We start from the raw sequence: 21,021 nt of genomic DNA, 5'->3' as shown, positions 1-21,021 counted from the left end.
ATACAATGCTTCCACTGCAGCCAGGGATTCTGGGTAATGACATGCAAATGAGCACTCAGTGTTTCACTTTTTGCTTCTTATATATACACACATGCGCACACACATATACATACACAGTTTTAGTCAGTATATATGCAGTGTGCGTATATATGATATATACATGGGCTCAGTCCTGCAGAAGCTGCGCGGTTCTCAGGATGTGGCTAACGATATCCAGGAGATGAAAGAGGAGAGCGCCCGCATGGCACAGGAGAAGCCGGTATCCTTCCTGGAATTATTCAGCTCCAGACAATACCGGCACCCGATAATTATCGCCATCATGCTGCAACTGTCCCAACAGCTGTCCGGGATCAACGCTGTGCGTAACCATATATACCACTTTGTGTGTTATATCACTCACTGTGTGTTATAATACCCTCTGCGTATGTGTTATATTACCTTATATGTGTTTGTTATTTCACCCTCTATGATTTTATACCACCTACATATATGCTATATTATCCTTCATATGTGTCATGTCAGCCACTGTGTATCTACCCTTTTCATAGACCAACATGAAATTCATTCATAGACCCAGATCCACAGAACTCGGTTAAGTTCTTTCAGATGCATTAGTGCCTATTTAAGTGCAAAGGGAATCTTCAAAGCTCCCAAAAATGGTGTTAAGGACCATCTTATTGTTAAGACGGGTGCCGGTAACTGTAACGGCTCTTGGTGTTTTTGATGTGGAAAAGAAGTGCGGAAAACCTCCTCGCAGAGACACAGTAGGCTGTTAAAAGGAATGCAGGACTTTTTTTTGCCGTTAAGCGCTAACTGGACCTATGTATAATCCCTTAGAAGCCACAGTGGCCATGAAAGCTTGCATGCCTTCATGGTCACTAAGGTAGCCAAGAGGTTAATACAAACACCCTTATTACTTTACTACCCATTGCATGACATAGCAGTACAACTGCTATTGCATAGAAGGGGCTAACCTCCCCCTTAATACCACCGGGTGGCCTAAACCTCTTTTCCGAGGGTGCCTACCCCATAATACACACCCCCTACTCCCATCCCCCCTAAGAAACCTACCCTCACCCCCTCACAGTACTGGCCATTAGCCTTACTAGCCAAAGGTGGCTAATAGTGCTAATGGTCAATATGAACACCATATATAGTAACACCAAAAAATAATAATTAAACGTTTTTTTATGTATATATACACATATTTAGATATGAAAAATGAAAAAAAGAAAATGCATGCTCCAACAATTATACCAACAATGTATTTAAAATGATGTAGTTAATAACAGATAGGTACACTCAAATGGTTAGTTCATATGAAACTTCATGCTGCCTTTGGCGCACTCCCGCCCTAATTCCGTTCACGCGCAGGGCTCCTTCAAAGGGAACATCATCCGCAGGCTGCATAGCGCACATGTGCGCCCAGTGACATCACCTGGTACTACGGGGGAAATCTCCACCTCCAGATTGCACCATGCATCAGCGGCGCGCGCACGTGATGCTTGTACAACATGCCCAAGCTCTGTGGCAACAGAGCTAATCAGCTCCAGCACATTCACCTGTCTTCTGCACCTAGACCAATCACTGCTTCCACTGAGGCCGCGCCTCCGCTCCGCCTCTCCATAGGATTGGACAGTCCTGCCTATATATGCTCAGCTGTGCCACTGGCACTTTGGCTGAGCATAGATTCATGTTCTGTTGTGCTTACCTGTTCTTTGCCTCCACAGTCTTGCCTTGCTGAACCTTGCTCTGTTTACCGACCCAGCTTTGCTCTTGGACTCTGCACCTCTGGAATACTGACCCCGGCTACCTCTGACCGTCCGCCTATCTCCAACCCTGACCTCGGCACTCGGACAACTACTACTCTCCATTCTCCAACCCCAACTATGGCTAACAGTACCTTAACGATCCGGACCTCTCCTACTGGCAAGTATAACGATGACTCATCTCTCCAACCCCGACCCGGCTACCTCGACCAATCTACACTCCAGACCTACCCCCATGGCTGTGGGTGGAGTTTATACCCATTCTCATCTCAGTCCTGGGGTCCCGCCTTGTTTATGGTGAGCATAGCTTTACATCGAGGTACGTGAGCATCTGGTACAAGGGGACAAGTGCACCTCCCGGGACAAGTGCGACAAGAGGGGCACTGACAGCTACGGCGGCTACGGCCACCAGTCCGTTTACCTCTGAAATGTTGGCACTGATTACAACGTGGGGAGACCGAGGGACAGCGGAGGAGCGGCTGAAGTTTATCTCAATGGCAGTGAACAGACCCGCTTATTGCCCCCCGGTCCAAACCCGCAAAGATGAACTCCAACTAGACAAGCACATTCTCACCAAGTACGTGGAAGGCACTGATCGGATCGACATATTTTTAAGGAACTTTGAAACGCAGTGCCGGCGGTACAAGGTGCTCCCCCAGCATATGGTTGCACGCTTGGACCCGCTACTCTCCGGCTTGGCTAAACAGACTTTGATGGTGCTTACAGAGGAGTATGCTGATGACTATGACCACCTGAAAGAACTTTTGCTGTTTCAGCACGGTTTTACCCCTGAAGCTTCCCGGGGTAAGTTCCGGCTGGAGGAGAGGCACCCTCAGGAGACCTATGTCACTTATGTGACCCGCATGGCTTTGTACGGGTTACACTGGGTGGAGGGCTCTGAGGCCAGGACCTACCAACGCCTGCTGGACCTCATATTTCAGGAGCAGCTCATGCAGCAGTGCCCGCCGGCGGTGAGGGCTTTTGTGTATGATAAAAAGCCCAAGACCTACTCCGAGGCGGCGAGGATGGCAGATGACTATGTGGTCAGCCATTCCCAGATGACCACCAAGGCGCCAGCCAAAGTGGTGATCGCACCGGTGCCGGCCAAGAAAGCTGTGAGTACCCCCCAGTGGACCCAAAAGCTGCCTGCGGGCAGCGGGTCACAGAAGGCGGGAGAGCTCCGGCACGAGCGCTGGTGTTACAATTGCAACAGCACTGGTCACCTCAGACCAGATTACCCGGAACCCCTGCGTTCCAACGGACCCTATCGAGGGCAACGCACCCCAGCTGCGAAGCCGGTAGCCCGCGTGCGGGTGGCTTCCACCAAAGAACCAGGACCGGTCATGGAAACAACTCCCAGCGAGACGTCCCATGTCACCCCTATCCCGGTTTCATCGGTGCCTACAGCCAGGAGCGGAGGACATCTCAGCGCAGACCTGCAGCAGACGGACGGCCGGAGCAAACATCTCACCCCGGTCACAGTCGGTGACCGGCAAGCAGTCGGCTTGCTTGATTCAGGAGCTGCAGTGACCCTGGTCCGACCTGATATGGTCCGGCCAGAGGAATTGCTTCCAGGCCCTGGGATGCAGATCACTGTGGCCGATGGAGAGCCACGTTTTCTGCAGGTGGCCCGCATCTTTTTGGATTGGGGGGTGGGCAAGGGTGTGCGGGAGGTGGGGGTTTTACCCGGTTTGGATGCCGACATTCTTTTGGGCAACGACCTGGGACCGATGATTTGCACCTACGACCGTGTGCCCCAGCCCGCTGCAGTAGCGGCGGTTACCAGGAGCCAGACCGCGGCATGCCGGCGGCGGCCACTCCAGTCCCTCAGCCTTTGGGACCAACGTTAGCGGAGGGCACAGAGGAGCCCGGGGAGGTAAGCCAGGATCAGTTGCAACCACAGGCTGACTTACTGTTCCCTCTTACCCTGTCCCCTTCCCCTGACAATGACATGACTGGGGGGTGGCCAGACTTAGGAGCCCAGTTTAGGGAGGCAGTGAAGGCAGACCCTACCCTGGCCAGCCTGAGACTTCGGGCATCCGAATCTCAGGCAGGGGAAGGCACTGAACGCTGCCTATGGCATAAGGGACTCCTATACAGAGAAGAGGGGAACCCGGGGATAGAGGAGGGATTGACCGGTAAGCGACAGCTAGTAGTGCCCCATGGGTACCGACAGCAATTTTTACGGGTAGCTCACTCTATTCCGTTAGCGGGACATCAGGGGGTCACTAGGACGCGAGCCAGGTTATTGCAGCGTTACTACTGGCCGGGGGCATCCCGAGATGCGAGCAATTTCTGCCGCTCTTGTGATGCCTGCCAGCGAGTAGGTAAGGCGGGCGACCGTGTGAAGGCACCCCTGAGACCCCTACCGATAATAGGGGAACCCTTCCAGAAGGTAGCGATGGACCTGATAGGACCCCTCATGATTCCTAGCAGGTCAGGGAAGCGCTACATCCTCACGGTGGTGGATTTTGCCACCCGGTACCCTGAGGCAGTAGCGCTTGGCACCATAAGTGCCAAGACAGTGGCAGCAGCTTTGCTGAACATTTTTGCTAGGGTAGGTTTCCCTAGTGAGATCCTAACCGATCAGGGGTCGCAGTTCATGAGTGAACTGTTACATTGTCTCTGGGATGCCTGCGGTGTACAGCACCGGTGCACTACCCCTTACCAACAGATTATGTGAGAGGTTTAACGGGACCCTGAAGCAGATGCTTTGGACCTTTATAGAGGCGGAGGGGAAAGACTGGGAGATTCACCTGCAGCACTTGCTGTTTGCATACCGAGAGGTACCGCAAGAATCTACAGGCTTCTCCCCCTTCGAGCTACTATATGGCCACAGGGTACGTGGACCTCTGGACCTATTCCATGAGGGATGGGAAGGAGAGACTACCGCTACTGATGCTTCAGTGATCCAGTATGTGGTAGATCTCAGAGACCGGTTAGAGATGCTCATGGGGGTGGCCCAGGACCACCTCAGGGCTGCTCAGACCAAGCAAAAGCAATGGTATGACCAGCAGGCCCGTAGCAGAGAATTCATCCCAGGACAGCAGGTACTTGTTCTCAAACCCACTCGGGAGAACAAGCTGATGGCTGCCTGGTCGGGACCGTACTCGGTTATTCGAAAGGTGAATGAGTGCAACTATGTTGTACAGGTAGCGCCTGAGAGGTACAAGACATACCACATCAACATGTTGAAAGAGTACAGTACACCGAGTATGGGAGCAGTGCTGGCCATTTGTAGCCCACTGCTGGAGGATCCGGCGAGCAATGCTCTGCCTGATCTCCTAGGGGAAGCAAGGCAAGGAAACACTGTAGAGCAGGTAGAGATAGGGGCACAGTTGAGTGCTAGGCAGAAGGGAGAAGCCAGGGACATGCTAGCTCAGTATAGCGCCCTCTTCACTGACATGCCAGGGACCACACATCTCACCAAACACCCAGTACACACAGGGGACCTGCAGCCTCTGCATAAGCACGCTTATAGAGTGTCAGCAGAGGTCAAGACCAGTATGGAGAGAGAGATTGAGGAGATGCTGACCCTAGGGGTAATTACTCTGTCCCAGAGCCCTTGGGCAAGTCCAGTAGTCCTAGTGCCTAAGAAGGACAAAACCACCAGGTTTTGTGTGGACTACCGGTTGCTCAACGCTGGGACGGTGTCAGATGCTTACCCCATGCCCCGCATGGATGAGTTACTAGATGAACTCGGGAGGGCAAAGTATCTGACCACCATGGATTTGCGCAAAGGCTATTGGCAAATCCCCCTGACCCTGGAGGCTAGGGAGAAGTCAGCATTCATCCCTCCAAGTGGCCTCTATGAGTTCTGGGTGATGCCATTTGGGATGAAGAATGCCCCGGCTACCTTTCAACGCCTGGTCAATAGGTTACTGGAAGGGATGCAGAGCTATGCCAGGGTTTACTTAGATGACATTGCTGTCTTTAGTAATTCCTGGGAATCCCACATAGGACATGTGTCTGCGGTGCTGTGTAGGATCAGGGAGGCTGGGCTTACCTTAAAACCCACTAAGTGTATGGTAGGGATGGCAGAAGTCCTGTACTTAGGGCACAGGGTGGGTGGAGGGCATCTCAAGCCAGAGCCAGCCAAGGTAGAAGCCATAGTTGAGTGGCCTGTTCCAAAAACCAAGAAACAGGTCATGGCATTTTTGGGCACCGCAGGGTACTATAGGAAATTTGTCCCACAGTACAGCGCCCTGGCCAAACCCCTGACTGATCTGACCAAGAAGCAACTGCCTGTGCTTATTACCTGGTCTCCTGCCTGTGAAACTGCTTTCCAGGCCCTGAAAACTGCGCTTGCTGGAGCCCCTATCCTGGCTGCCCCAGACTATACCATGCATTTTCTTATACAAACTGATGCCTCAGACTTTGGTGTGGGGGCTGTGTTAAGCCAGGTGGGGGACGACGGCAAAAAGCACTCTGTGGTGTATCTAAGTCGCAAACTGCTCCCCAGGGAAGTGGCTTATGCCACCATTGAGAAGGTGTGCTTGGCCATTGTGTGGGCACTCAAAAAGCTTCAACCATACGTATATGGGAGGGCTTTCACGGTCCTCACAGACCACAATCCCCTGAGTTGGCTACAGAGGGTATCAGGGGAGAATGCCAAGTTACTGAGATGGAGCTTGGCTATGCAAGAATTTGAATTTACCATTCAACACAAGAAGGGCAGTGAAAACAGCAATGCTGACGGACTTTCACGCCAGGACTATCCCTCTGAGACTGAATTCATTAATGGTGCCAGCAGTGCCCCACTCCCCGTTAGGGCCAGTGGGCCACAGGTCACCCATTAAGAAGGGGAGGTGTAGAGGGAGAAAGGGGGTGGCCCGGGATTAAAGGGGTTACACCCCATTTGGCCATCCCCTGACCTCACCCGGGAGTCAAAGGGTTAACTGGGCTAAGACCCAGAACGGTGATTTAACCCCTGTAATGACATGTACATGTGTATTCCCCTGTTTCCCCTGTTTTATTGTAACAACTGGTCTGTAGCCCACACACACTGGGATCCATCCGGGAGCACAAGGGTTAATAGTTGTATAGTGATTATAGCCCTTTGTGTAGATTTTCCCGCCTTTTCAGGCACCATTTTGCAGGTTCCCATAGGCCGCCATTAGGGCTCAATGCTTTTTAATGGTGAATCTTGCTGTGGAGTCCGGTTCCTGAGAAGACCAGCAGATGGCGTCCGAGAGGGAGAGCGGCGGTTTCCCATTGAAAGTCTATGGGCTCATTGACTTCAATGGAGAAACCCTCGAAAGAGCTTTCCAGGAACAAGTTGGCTGCCGTCCAAACCGCTTAACCGCAAAGCGGATACATTTTCAATAGAAGAGCTTTGATCACTTACAAGTCAAGTTCAACGACAAGTGGCGTGGGAATAAACAGTTCTAGGGCCCCTAGGAATAAAATTCTTTCTGTCCCTAGTTCCTAGACTTCCCCCCACTCGACCACGACCAGGTCCCCGTATCCTGGACCCCCGACAAGGGTCGAACCCATAAGAGCGGGCCGCGCCATAGGTTCCAATGGCGGCGGCCGAACCGGCTCAGGAAAACGGCTAAGTGTGAAAAGCTGAATGTTGGTATTCCATAGCTCCGGTTCCGGAGGGTCCAGAGAGTCAGGGTTTGGGGTATCTGTAGCCACTGCTCCGGCATCGCTGCAGAACCATCCTTGACCCTCTGAGACCAACCCGACGGAGTATGGACCCCCTTGAAAGTTTGGGATTTTTCCCATAGACTCCAATGGCGGCCAAACCCCATTGACTGGCTATGGCGGAAAACTCCCATTGACTTCAACGGCGGCATCGCCCCGTTGAAAGTCTATGGCGGGGATTCCCATAGCCGCCAACGGCGGCGGTTTGCCATTGAAAGTCTATGGCGGCGAAGCCCGTTGTTTTCAATGGGGATTTAGTGAAAAACCGTGATTTCTTGTAGCGGAGATTTTTGTATTAAAATGAAAAATGATTTAAGGTGCATTTGTGTAACTCCGGTTCCGAAGGTCATAGCACGTTGCTTTTTGGACCATACGGTGTCCCAGTTCCGACATTGAGAACTGGGAAGTTTGGACCTGCTGGACCCAGCGGAACCGGATATTTTAATACGTTTATGTTTTATGTTTAGTACTGTATCCCAAGGTATGGATAGAACCCAGAGGAAATTCTTTTGCATACCAGGATAGCAGATGGCCCTAGAGGCGACCCAATGTCTAGGACTTAAGTATTGTTCAAAGGGTTTTGTCACCCTCCCTGTTTATTTGAGGGCGGAGAAGGCTCAAACCAGAGCAGTTTTAAGTGTCCCATTTAACACCTTCCAACAAAGGTTTTCCTGCCAGAGATCCAAATGGGTAGACTGGCTGGCATTCCATTTGCATATGTGGGGCTACAGAAATGAGACCCCAGAGTTCTACTGCACCTGTGCCAGCTAGCAGGGGGGCATGAATTACAATGTGTTCCCACATTAAAGATTGGCTGGAGGTAATTGAAAACCAATCACCGATACTTAATGTTAAGGATAGAGGGACAAAAGGTTTATAAACTACTGTCCACCCTATATCCTTTGTCTTCGTTTGCTGATTTGGTTACCTGATATCACCTGAATGATTACCTGATTGCTGAGAGAAATGCTACATCATACTTCTCATTCCCCAACCCCTAAGTAAGTGTACTTCTTGTCTGTTACTGTATTATTCGTGTGTTCACCTATCCAAAGGAATAAATATACTTTATTATATCTAAGACTCGTTTCTGTTCAGACCCAGTGATAAATATATATCATCTGTTATATATATTTATGTGACCTTATACAGCCTGCCATAATCTCACTGTGACAGTCACTTGCCCCGTTAAACAGTCAACTGTAGAAGTGGGGTTTTTACTCTGTCCCAGCAACCAAGGGAGACCTAACACTATAGGTGCTGAATGTGCATTGATTACCATGAAAGGGAGTAGCTCCTTATGTAGAACTCCGATGTTCACTACCAGGGGAAGTGACTCCTGGGTGATGGTGCTGGGTCCTAAGGGTCTTCCGTCTATCGCCGCAATCTCTAAAGGAATCTCTAAAGAGCGAAGGGGAATTGCGTGCTGTTTGGCGAACGAAAGATCGGGAAAGTTACCCACTGCTCCGGAATCCATGAAGGCCTGAGTAGAGACTGAGGCCGAACTCCATGAGAGGGAAACCAGCAGAAGAAGGCACTGAGTGAGGAAGGATGGTAGCCATGTCCAGCGAATCCTATTCCAACTTCACTGGACACAGCGTTTTCCCGGCCCTGCAATGATCGGCCAGTCACGGATCCGGTGGTCCTGGGATCCACAATACAGCACAAGCCCAAGGTACGCCTCCTACTTCTCTCCTGTTCTAACAGTCTGGTAGTACCCAGCTGCATAGGCTCGTCATCTGGAAGGGACGGAGAAACGAAGTTTGGGGCCAACCGAGTAGTTGGGCTCCTAACAGCCCGGCACTTCTCGGACAGGTGTTCCTGCATTCTGAAATTGATCCGTACGCCAAGAGAAATTAACTCCTCAAGGTCCTTAGGGAGGTCCCGGACAATCTGCTCATCCTTTAAGTGCTCCGATAGTCCCTGCCAAAAGGCGGCGATTTGAGCTTCATTATTCCAGCCGGTCTCAGCCGCGAGGGTGTGAAACTCTATGCCGTATTGGTCTACCTGTCGAATCAGCAGGAGTGAAGCTGAAGATACTCATCCTGGAGTGTCAAACACCAACTTCAATCTCCAGTTGTAATCCAGGGGGAGCATGAAGGGAAAAGAACATAAAACAAGAAAAACAATCTAAGTTCAGACAATAAAATTCAAGTGATACACTGGCGACACACTTTATTCGAGCTCGGCTAGTCCCACAAATTCGGGTATACCCGGGTGTATTGAGGTTTGTGACTGTTTTCTGCCCGAGTGCATTGAGTTATTTTCCAGGCAGGGATTGAAGCATTTTATTCCCGCTGGCTGCAATACTGCACAGTATATATATATATACTGCATTACAATTCATGAATTTATGCCATCTGGTAGACACGCGAAGCATTGCAGCCTATTAAATCCTAATCATTATCATTTAACAGATCAGCCGCCCATCAGCCAGGCATGAACCCAGGCTGGGAAGGCAAATGCAACGGGGCTTGTCAGAGGTGAGGAGCGGCGCATTCCAGGTATCTGCCAGGTACATACCGGGTATTTGCTCGAATAAAGTGTGTCGGTGCAGTATATATTCTGCGTTCTTTCTTGGCTCATATGTGATGTCTACTTACAAGATGTACATTAAGTCAAAATCAAGCGGTTTTGACACTCAATGGTCTCTGCTGTACAGATATTCCCCCCAGGTGATAGGGTCTCCAGCTCTCAGCTCCGCAGCAAAGTGTATGTAAAAGAAATATAAACCATAGTGCAGACCAGTATAATGTAAAAAAACTCGACTTTATGGGGTTTAAAAAATGAACACTTACAATAAAAACAAGTATTTCAGGCATGTACCACAATCATTGTGATCAAAGAGAGAAGGATTTTTGGTTTAAACTTCAGGCTCACCCGCCTCCTCCGGTGTGGCTTGGTGTGAACCACCACTCTCAGGGACTTTGTACCTCCAGCGGTGGGCGCGTTGATCCAGGTATCTCTCCCCTCGTGGGTTCCCTCTTTTGTGGGTCGATCACCTTCCCATAACAGCTGCCCGCAGGCACTGTGGAGTTCTCCACTGGGATACAGCCTCTCGGGTGGATGTTTCAGCTTCACTCGCACACCGATGCGTCACTTGCGCTCCGTCCCGATACGTCACTTCCGGTCGCGGTTCTGTGAGTATCTGTCAGTAAATTTCTCCTCTCTTCTCTCTCCTCTCTGGGCGGCTACCACTCTACGCGTTTTGCCAAAAAGGGTGTGTGGCTTCCTCAGGAGTGTACCGCCCCCTACTCTAAGGTGACTTTATATACCTTCCTTAATTGGAATTTGATCTGGAACACTTGTGCATAAAAAACTGGCCTGCACTAATTACCATCTGTGCCTTTGTATGCATGAAGGAGCGCTTTCAAATAGGAAAAAAAATTCTCTGACTCATGACAGGATTAACATGTTACTTTCTGGAACCGCAATATGAGGTGATAAAACGGATGATACTCATTGCTTTTTTTAAGACACAATTTAACCCCCTCCCTGCTGTATAGAAATATGCCAATGTAATCATATAGAGCATGAAAATATTCTGATTCAACCCTATATTACTACAGTTAATCCCTATTATATCATACTGTTCCCAACTCTTGTTAATCAAAAAAAAATTTTTGGACAAAATTTAGACTCCATAGAATCACCCTCCAGATGATCAGATTACCCATAAAAAAAGCAATGAGTATCATCCGTTTTATCACCTCATATTGCGGGAGAGGAGAGAGAAGAGAGGAGAAATTTACTGACAGATACTCACAGAACCGCGACCGGAAGTGACGTATCGGGACGGAGCGGAAGTGACGCATCGGTGTGCGAGTGAAGCTGAAACATCCACCCGAGAGGCTGTATCCCAGTGGAGAACTCCACAGTGCCTGCGGGCAGCTGTTATGGGAAGGTGATCGACCCACAAAAGAGGGAACCCACGAGGGGAGAGATACCTGGATCAACGCGCCCACCGCTGGAGGTACAAAGTCCCTGAGAGTGGTGGTTCACACCAAGTCACACCGGAGGAGGCGGGTGAGCCTGAAGTTTAAACCAAAAATCCTTCTCTCTTTGATCACAATGATTGTGGTACATGCCTGAAATACTTGTTTTTATTGTAAGTGTTCATTTTTTAAACCCCATAAAGTCGAGTTTTTTTACATTATACTGGTCTGCACTATGGTTTATATTTCTTTTACATACACTTTGCTGCGGAGCTGAGAGCTGGAGACCCTATCACCTGGTGGGAATATCTGTACAGCAGAGACCATTGAGTGTCAAAACCGCTTGATTTTGACTTACATCTTGTAAGTAGACATCACATATGAGCCAAGAAAGAACGCAGAATATATATCACTTGAATTTTATTGTCTGCACTTAGATTGTTTTTCTTGTTTTATGTTCTTTTCCCTTCATGCTCCCCCTGGATTACAACTGGAGAGTGACGATTTGTGGGACTAGCGAAACCAGTCCCCACCAGCTGGGTTTGAGCAGGGGGTTTGAACCTTTCAATAATATTATCACGTTATTTGAACACAATATCACTGTTTAACAATTAATTGATTTGGTTAAAATATTCACTGTATATTATTAGTGTACACTAATAGAGTTAGCGACGTTTTCTTTCACCTTCACGTAAAACACCAACTTCAAGGCACGGATGAAGGCAGCGGAATCACTGATCAGTGGGAATCCTTCTCCCAGAGCGGAGAGACCCAGGCAAGTGCCTCGTCAGTGAGAAGAGAAACAATGTAGGCCACCCGGGCTCGGTGTGTGGTGAACATGGACGGTTGTAATTCAAATTGGATAGAGCATTGGTTAAGGAATCCCCTGCATGCAATAGGGTCCCCACCATATAGTAGAGGAGTCAGGATCCGAGGTTCTCTGGTTGCTGGAGATAACGGAAGCGGTATTGGAACCACACCGGCAGCCTTCAAGTCCGGCTGATGGGTGCCAATGTGTAAGTCCTGCACCGCTTCACACATCTGTGCCAGTTGTTGATCGTGTAGGGCGAGGCGTCGTCCCTCAGCGGGGTCCATGTTTGGGCCGAGCAAAATGTAACAATGCTCTTCTCAAGCAGGAAGCGGCCCGCAGGATTCGAGTTGCGTAGTCGGTGTGGATGCAGAGGTCGAGGCAGGCTGAAGACAAGGATAGTCGAGGTATGTGAGCCGGGTCTGGTAACGAGGAAGACAATAGGTAAGCGTGTTGCATGTACTCAGCACGAACTGGAACTTTGCTTGGCAACTTCCTGCTAACAGGGCTGTCTTTTTTAAAGGAAGTTGCCAGGAGCAAAAATGGACGACCCAGTCACAGAGGGCGAGCAAGAGCAAAATCCTGAACCAGAATATGAAAACCCGGAAAGGATTTTGCCAAACCTCATACCCAGCTTCACTGCAGAGACCTCTTTTTGGATCCATCTCTCACAGCGGTGCATGCAGCTAATCACTGAGCTGAGAGCAGAGATGCCGGACGAATACCAGCGAGTGAGAGACAGAGCACGGACGCCCTTTGAGCTCACAACCTCAGCTCTTACTGTCAGTTGTTTCACATTATCAACTGTGCAGGACGTTACACATGGATACGCACAATGAGCTCTATATACAGGAGTCAAGAGGATATCGCTTGGAATTAGTGACAGCTAATCCTTACCAGACAAACGCTGGATGCGATGCAAGGTAATGTCCATTGAGTAGTGACATTATTTAGACGCACAAGTATTTAGGAGATTGATCCCCGTTTTCGACGGGTTAATAGAGGGGCTAACACCCTCTTGCATCTTCCTCCAACAGCTATCATGCTAATTGTGAAAAGTATTCACAGGACAATATCCGCACTTCAGCTTCATGCAGTGGGTTCAAGTGTGTTTCTATACACACTATCAAGTTTCATATGAACTAACCATTTGAGTGTACCTATCTGTTATTAGCTACACCCTTTTAAATACATTGATGGTATATTTGTTGGAGAATGCGCTTTATTTTTTCTCAATTGAATTGGAACCTTGTTCATTTGAAAGCTGCTACGTTTCCACAACAATATCCTACTTAGTTCATGTATATTATATCTTATATTGATGGCAGGGGGGACCTGATCACATTTAACTATTGAAATACTTGCACTACTTTTATTATATTTGCTATTTGTGTTTGTTATCAAGCCTTCACATGTTGCTTTTCACCTAATGATATTTAAGTGATAACTCACCACAACTTCAATTTATCTTTGTTCCCGTTTTATTAATCACACCCACTTCATATTAATTAAGGGAGAACTACATTTTTTTTGTTTTCTTGCTTACATATTTGTATATACATACATAAAAAAAATCAAACAAAATGTTGTTTTTGTATATATTCAGCTTTGTGGTTCTCCGTTAAGCTCAGGGAGACTAACATCCGTTATCAATTTTGATACTGGACCATTGGGAGCCCTGACTTATCGGACCTCTGTGGATCTGGGCCATAGATGGAATTATAGTGTATAGAGCTCTAAACGCCTCACAGGTCTCTTCCTCATGTGTACAAAGCTTTCAAAATGTCACCTGTCTTATTTCCATATTTCACTTTTGAAGAGTTCTCATGTTGGTCCATTTAAGGTATTAGAACCTATGATAAAACTACACATCTCCAGTACCAGCACAGCTACTAGAATGTGGATCTACTAGTGTGCTGCTTCACCATTCCTCTTCCTCTCCCACCCTCCCTCTCTGTATCCTTCCTCCCTCTCTCACACCTCTCTCTGCAGATTTTTTATTACTCTACTGGTATATTTGAGGGGGCCAGAGTTCAACAGCCAGTATATGCAACAATCGGGGCTGGTGTGGTGAACACCGTGTTCACTGTGGTGTCGGTGAGTAGGGAGGAGCCGGATGGAGACAGTGTGACTGTGTCTGGGTGTATATGTGTGAAAATGTCAGGTGTATATCTGGCAAATAATTGTGACTTTGTCAGGGTGTATATGTGTGACTGTTTCGGGGTGTATATGTATGACTGTGTCGGTGTGTATATTCATGACTGTGTCATGGTGTATATTTGTGACTGTCTGGGTATATATTTGTGACTGTCTCATGGTGTATATTTGTAACTGTGTCATGGTGAATATATGGTATTCTGTTGTGGTGTATATATTTGTAGGGCCGTGGTGTATATGTGAAAGTGTGTCATGGTGTATGTGTGAATAGCGGTGAATATGTGTGCCTGTGTCAGGTGTATTTGTGTGATTGTCTTGGGTGTATATGTGTGACAGTGTCTGGGTCTATATTTGTGACTGTCGGTTGTATATTTTTGACTGTGTCATGGTGTATGTGTTACTCTGCTGTGGTGTATATATTTGCAGGGCCTGATGTATATATGAAAGTGTGGTGTATGTATGTAGTGGTGTATATGTGTAACTGTATCAGGTTGTGTATGTGTGACTGTATGAAGTTGTATATGTGTGACAGTGTCAGGGTGTATATGTGTGACGGTGTCAGGGTATATATGTATGACAGTGTCAGAGTATATATGTGTGACAGTGTCATGGTGTATATGTGTGACAGTGTCAGGGTATATATTTGTGACGGTGTCAGGTTATATATCTGTGACAGTGTCAGGGTATATATGTGTGACAGTGTCAGGGTGTATATGTGTGACGGTGTCAGGGTATATATGTGTGACAGTGTCAGGGTATATATGTGTGACAGTGTCAGGGTGTATATGTGTGACAGTGTCAGGGTATATATGTGTGACAGTGTCAGGGTGTACATGTGTGACAGTGTCAGGGTGTATATGTGTAACTGTGTCGGGGTATATACAGTATGTGTGACTGTGTCAGGGTATATATGTGTGACTGTGTCAGGGTGTATATGTGTGACGGTGTCAGGGTATATATGTGTGACAGTGTCAGGGTATATATGTGTGACAGTGTCAGGGTATATATGTGTGACAGTGTCAGGGTGTACATGTGTGACAGTGTCAGGGTGTACATGTGTGACAGTGTCAGGGTGTATATGTGTGACTGTCAAGGTATATATGTGTGACTGTGTCAGGGTATATATGTGTGACTGTGTCAGGGTATATATGTGTGACTGTGTCAGGGTATATATGTGTTACTGTGTCAGGGTGTATATGTGTGACAGTGTTGGTGTATATGTGTGACAGTGTCAGGGTGTATATGTGTGACAGTGTCAGGGTGTATATGTGTGACAGTGTCAGGGTGCATATGTGTGACAGTGTCAAGGTGTAGATGTGTGACAGTGTCAGGGTGTATATGTGTGACAGTGTCATGGTGTATATGTGTGACAGTGTCAGGGTATATATTTGTGACGGTGTCAGGTTATATATCTGTGACAGTGTCAGGGTATATATGTGTGACAGTGTCAGGGTGTACATGTGTGACGGTGTCAGGGTGTATATGTGTGACTGTGTCGGGGTATATAAAGTATGTGTGACTGTGTCAGGGTATATATGTGTGACTGTGTCAGGGTGTATATGTGTGACGGTGTCAGGGTATATATGTGTGACAGTGTCAGGGTATATATGTGTGACAGTGTCAGGGTGTATATGTGTGACAGTGTCAGGGTATATATGTGTGACAGTGTCAGGGTGTACATGTGTGACAGTGTCAGGGTGTATATGTGTGACTGTGTCGGGGTATATACAGTATGTGTGACTGTGTCAGGGTATATATGTGTGACTGTCAGGGTGTATATGTGTGACTGTGTCAGGGTATATATGTGTGACAGTGTCAGGGTATATATGTGTGACAGTGTCAGGGTTTATATGTGTGACAGTGTCAGGGTGTACATGTGTGACAGTGTCAGGGTGTACATGTGTGACAGTGTCAGGGTGTATATGTGTGACTGTCAAGGTATATATGTGTGACTGTGTCAGGGTATATATGTGTGACTGTGTCAGGGTATATATGTGTGACTGTGTCAGGGTATATATGTGTTACTGTGTCAGGGTGTATATGTGTGACAGTGTTGGTGTATATGTGTGACAGTGTCAGGGTGTATATGTGTGACAGTGTCAGGGTGTATATGTGTGACAGTGTCAGGGTGTATATGTGTGACAGTGTCAGGGTGTAGATGTGTGACAGTGTCAGGGTGTATATGTGTGACAGTGTCAGGGTGTATATGTGTGACAGTGTCAGGGTGTATATGTGTGACTGTTTCGGGGTGTATATGTATGACTGTGTCGGTGTGTATATTCATGACTGTGTCATGGTGTATATTTGTGACTGTCTGGGTATATATTTGTGACTGTCTCATGGTTTATATTTGTAACTGTGTCATGGTGAATATATGGTATTCTGTTGTGGTGTATATATTTGTAGGGCCGTGGTGTATATGTGAAAGTGTATCATGGTGTATGAGTGAATAGCGGTGAATATGTGTGCCTCTGTCAGGTGTATTTGTGTGATTGTCTTGGGTGTATATGTGTGACAGTGTCTGGGTCTATATTTGTGACTGTCGGTTGTATATTTTTGACTGTGCCATGGTGTATGTGTTACTCTGCTGTGGTGTATATATTTGCAGGGCCTGGTGTATATATGAAAGTGTGGTGTATTTTTTTTTTTTTTAGCTTTCCCATTTATTGCTATAGTGGCAAAGCATGCCCATACTATATGGGCATGCTTTCACACTGTGCCAATCAATGGGTAGCAGGGGTGGAGGGTGGGGATAGTGTCCCCAGGTAGGGTGGTTAGGCCTCCCGGGTGGGTTGCGGGGGTGGGTGGGTTAACCACTTAATTACTATAGCGGTTACTAACCGTTAAGGTGATTAAGGGATTATGAGCCATTAGATTGTATTTTTGATTGTATTGTTGCTGCCAACGGAGGACATGGACGGTGATGAGGATGAGGACGCCCTTCATCCTGGCAGGGTGACAGGGGTAAGTGCAAGTTTTATTTACTTTATGCTGCTAGTTTATGTTTTATTTTAAATGGGCAAATGTACTATTATTCATACCTGGATAATAGTAATTTTGCTCAATACTGTATGTGTTAGGGGGGTTGTTGGGGGTACAGGGGCTGGGTTATGTTGGTAATGAAGCTGCTTTAATGTAATTTTTAATATTAGTGTATGAGAGCACGGGGTCTCCTGACCTGAACCTCTTTGATTTCTGCCTCAGGGACTCCCTGCTTCTCGAGTTACGGTCCATGGTATGGGGTATGGGGAATGGGGTGCCGGTATTGCCGATATTTTTAAATCCTCCACGTCACGTGACCGTGGGATTTAAATACTGGAGGAGATACCAGCACCCCAAAATGGTGTGCGTGCCGAGCACACGCATTTTAAGTGAAACGTCTTTGTCTTTTGTTACTGTTGTCACAGGAAATTGTATTTGTAATGGTGTTTTTAATTAAAAATCAAAACACAATTTCAGGGCCAAAACGCAAAGACGTTTGACTTAGAACGCGTGTTTTAGCTATTTGCACTTCTATATTTATAATAACTGTGAATTCCTTGTGTGTCAGTTAGTGTGTGTGTGTGTCAGTCAGTGTGCAAGTGTCTGTGTGTCTCAGTGTCCGTGTGTGTGTTAGTCTGTGTGTGTCAGTGTGTCAGTGTGTCAGTGTGTGTGGTCTCCGGGTCCTGCTGCTGGTGCGCCGGTACCCGAGCGCAGGAGGCTTCTGCGCATGCGCACCAAGCATTGTAGGCCTCTGTGCATGCGTGCCGAGCACAGGAGGCCTCTGCACTTGCACGCCGAGCGCAGGAGGTCTCTGCGCATGCACGCCGTGCGCACCAAGTGCAGGAGGCCTCTACGCATGCACCATGCACGCCAAGACCAGACAGTTTTTTTTGTGCGCATGCGTGAGTACGATGGCAACGCGAGAGGAGTGCAAGCATGACGGCCATGCGCAATGGCACGCGCCTATTACTACCGTGACATCACTCTCGTTACGGTTTTTCATTACAACGCAAAGATTTTTTCCCATGAAAACCCTCTAGGCGCCAGCAAAGAAGTTTCACTTCAAAAGTAGCAGCGCACTGCCAAGGGAGCCAGGTAGTATAAAAGTAAAAATGTATTGATAATAATACATCACCCAAAGGAGGTGTAGGACCTCCTACGCGTTTCGCACACTAATGTGCTTTATCAGGTCCTACACCTCCTTTGGTGATGTATTATTATCAATACATTTTTACTTTTATACAATCTGGCTCACTTGGCAGTGTGCTGCTACTTTTTTGTCTCTATTTGGACACTCCATGCCGGGTCCTGAAACTCGGGAAGCAGCTCAGGAGACCCCCTGCTCCTGCACACATGTCAAAATTAAATAAAAGCAGCTTCATTACCTTAGCGAATAGCGGCTACGGTAATGATTTTATTTTTAGTTTATTTGGGTTTTGATACTAGGATGCGAGAGCAGGGGGTCTTCTGAAGTGAACCGCGTTGATTTCAGCCTCGGGGAACCCCTACTTCCTGAGATACAGGCCCCGTTATGGGGTGCCAGTATCCCACTGCAGGATTTAAATCCCCTGGTCACGTAATGTGGAGATTTAAAAGCACAGGGGACACCGGCCCCCCATACCGAGGCCTGTATCTCGGGAAATAGGGAGTCCCCGAGGCTGAAATCTGTGCGGTTCAGCTCAAGAGACCCCCTTCTGACGTACACTATTATCAAAATCAATATTTTAACTGCAAAATCGCCTGTAAGAGCCATGCATGAAGACGCAGCTTCTCCATGCAGCTCTTCCAGTCTGAATATTTTTCTATCAGTTGCCTCTCGCTAGGATTTATAGCACGATAGCACTGATTAAAAAAACAAGTTGTGCGATTGGGCATTTTTGAAGTGAAACTTCTTTAGTGGCACCTCATTTGAACTGGGACAAAAATGGATTGTGGAGACAGAAATGAAACGGATGTGACGTCAGTGCTGGCAGTTGAGGCCGGGCTGTGTTCTGGCTCAGCCTGACCCCAACACTGACATGATCCCAACCGCTCAAAAATCGCCGCCGGCGCCGCTCCTAATGGCCGCCGCTCTCCCCACACGGCCGCAGACATATCGCCGCCGGCGCCGCTCCTAACGGCCGCAATTTCCCCCAGGTGGAGATGGGCACGGGTGGCATCCGGGAAAGCGGGGACCGGCTCTCCTGCTACAACCCGCTGACCGGCTCCTGGGACCAGGCCCGCGCCAAACTCAAATTACAGTAGTAGCCCTGTACTCCATCGGGGGCGAGTGCTTCCGCTGCACGGTGATGGGGGCAGCATCTACTGCTTCACACACACACACACCTCCGCAGGTGAGCTTGCTGCCACAGGATACACGGGCTGGAGACTCTGCCGGGCTGGAGACTCAGACAGAGCCCCCCTGCGCATGCGCATGCGCCGCTGGGCTCACTCGAGTAAAGGCAGCAAGGGGAGCTGTTCAGCTACCGCCAAGCTCTGCGCTGCCCGCGCCGCACATGCGCAGTAGTCATGGCGACGCTGCCGGACGCCACGCATGCGCAGAAGCGGCGCCGTTACCCCCATGCGCCCACTGAATTTAAAATAAGAGGACACGGAGCGCAGACCACCCACCCACACCCCGTGTCACAAACACACTCACTGACTGACACACATACTCACTCACTCACTGACACACATACATACACACTCACTCACTGACTGACACACATACACACTGACAGACGCACACACTGACGCACACACACTGACACACTGACTGACGCACACACACACTGACACACTGACAGACACACACACACACACACACACACACACACACACACACACACACACACACACACACACACACACACACACTGACTGACACACCACACACACACTGACTGACTGACTCACACACACACTGACTGACTGACACACACACACGGAATTCCCAGTTACTATAAATATAGAAGTGCAAATAGCTAAAACACGTGTTCTAAGTCAAACTTCTTTGCGTTTTGGCACTGAAATTGTATTTTTTATTAAATATATCATTCTTACAAATACAATTTCTGTGACAAAACAGTGACAAAAGACAAAGAAGTTTCACTTACTATGCGCGTGCACTCAGCACACACAGCTTTTTTTTTTTTTTATCGACCTTTAATTGGCGGTCATTCTTAGTGAATACCATTTTTGCCCTCATGTTTTAATGTGCGATAAATCAATGCCATGGGGCCTATGGACTGAGCGCCGATTTAAAACAATCGGCGTGGTTTTTAAATTGTCATTTTTGACAGCATTGCTATCACGGTATGCAGAAAGCCCTGAATACCAGTGATAGCAAAAATTGCGAGTAGTCGGCGACGTGATGATCGCCTCTCTGAAAAGGGCTCGCCCGGCGAGTTCTTTCTGCTGCAGAGACAGAGAGAGCCGCCTCTTCCTACGCAAATCTCGCCCCAAAAATAATTTTTTATAATTTACATTTTATTACTAGTGTATTGTAGCAGGGGGTCTCCGGAGCAGAACCACGTTGATTTTAGGTCCGGGTACCACCTGCTTCCCGAGATACAGCCACTATTATGGGGTGGGGGTATCTCCCATGAATTTGAGTCCTACGGTCACTGTAGGCGGGACATTTAAATGTATAGGAGATACCGGCACCCCATAATGAGGCCTGTATCAAGGGAAGCAGGGGGTCCCTGGACCTCAAATCAACAAGGTTCTGCTCTGGAGAGAC

The 21,021-nt window shown here is 48.1% G+C and overlaps 1 protein-coding gene across 2 annotated transcripts in view; it reads left to right on the top strand.

The window, feature by feature from the left end:
- Positions 1 to 21,021, top strand: part of LOC142501958 (solute carrier family 2, facilitated glucose transporter member 3-like) — a 52,559-nt gene that overhangs the window by 16,874 nt on the left and 14,664 nt on the right. For both annotated transcript variants that reach the window (XM_075612592.1, XM_075612593.1), the window contains 2 exons: positions 171 to 358; positions 14,154 to 14,258. In XM_075612592.1, the coding sequence (XP_075468707.1) occupies positions 171 to 358; positions 14,154 to 14,258 (293 nt within the window). The remainder of the gene's footprint in view (positions 1 to 170; positions 359 to 14,153; positions 14,259 to 21,021) is intronic.

The sequence above is a fragment of the Ascaphus truei genome, chromosome 8, assembly GCF_040206685.1.
Source record: "Ascaphus truei isolate aAscTru1 chromosome 8, aAscTru1.hap1, whole genome shotgun sequence".
Taxonomy (NCBI): domain Eukaryota; kingdom Metazoa; phylum Chordata; class Amphibia; order Anura; family Ascaphidae; genus Ascaphus; species Ascaphus truei.
Note: the sequence above shows the minus strand (reverse complement) of the source record. Positions and strands in the feature narration are given on the sequence as shown.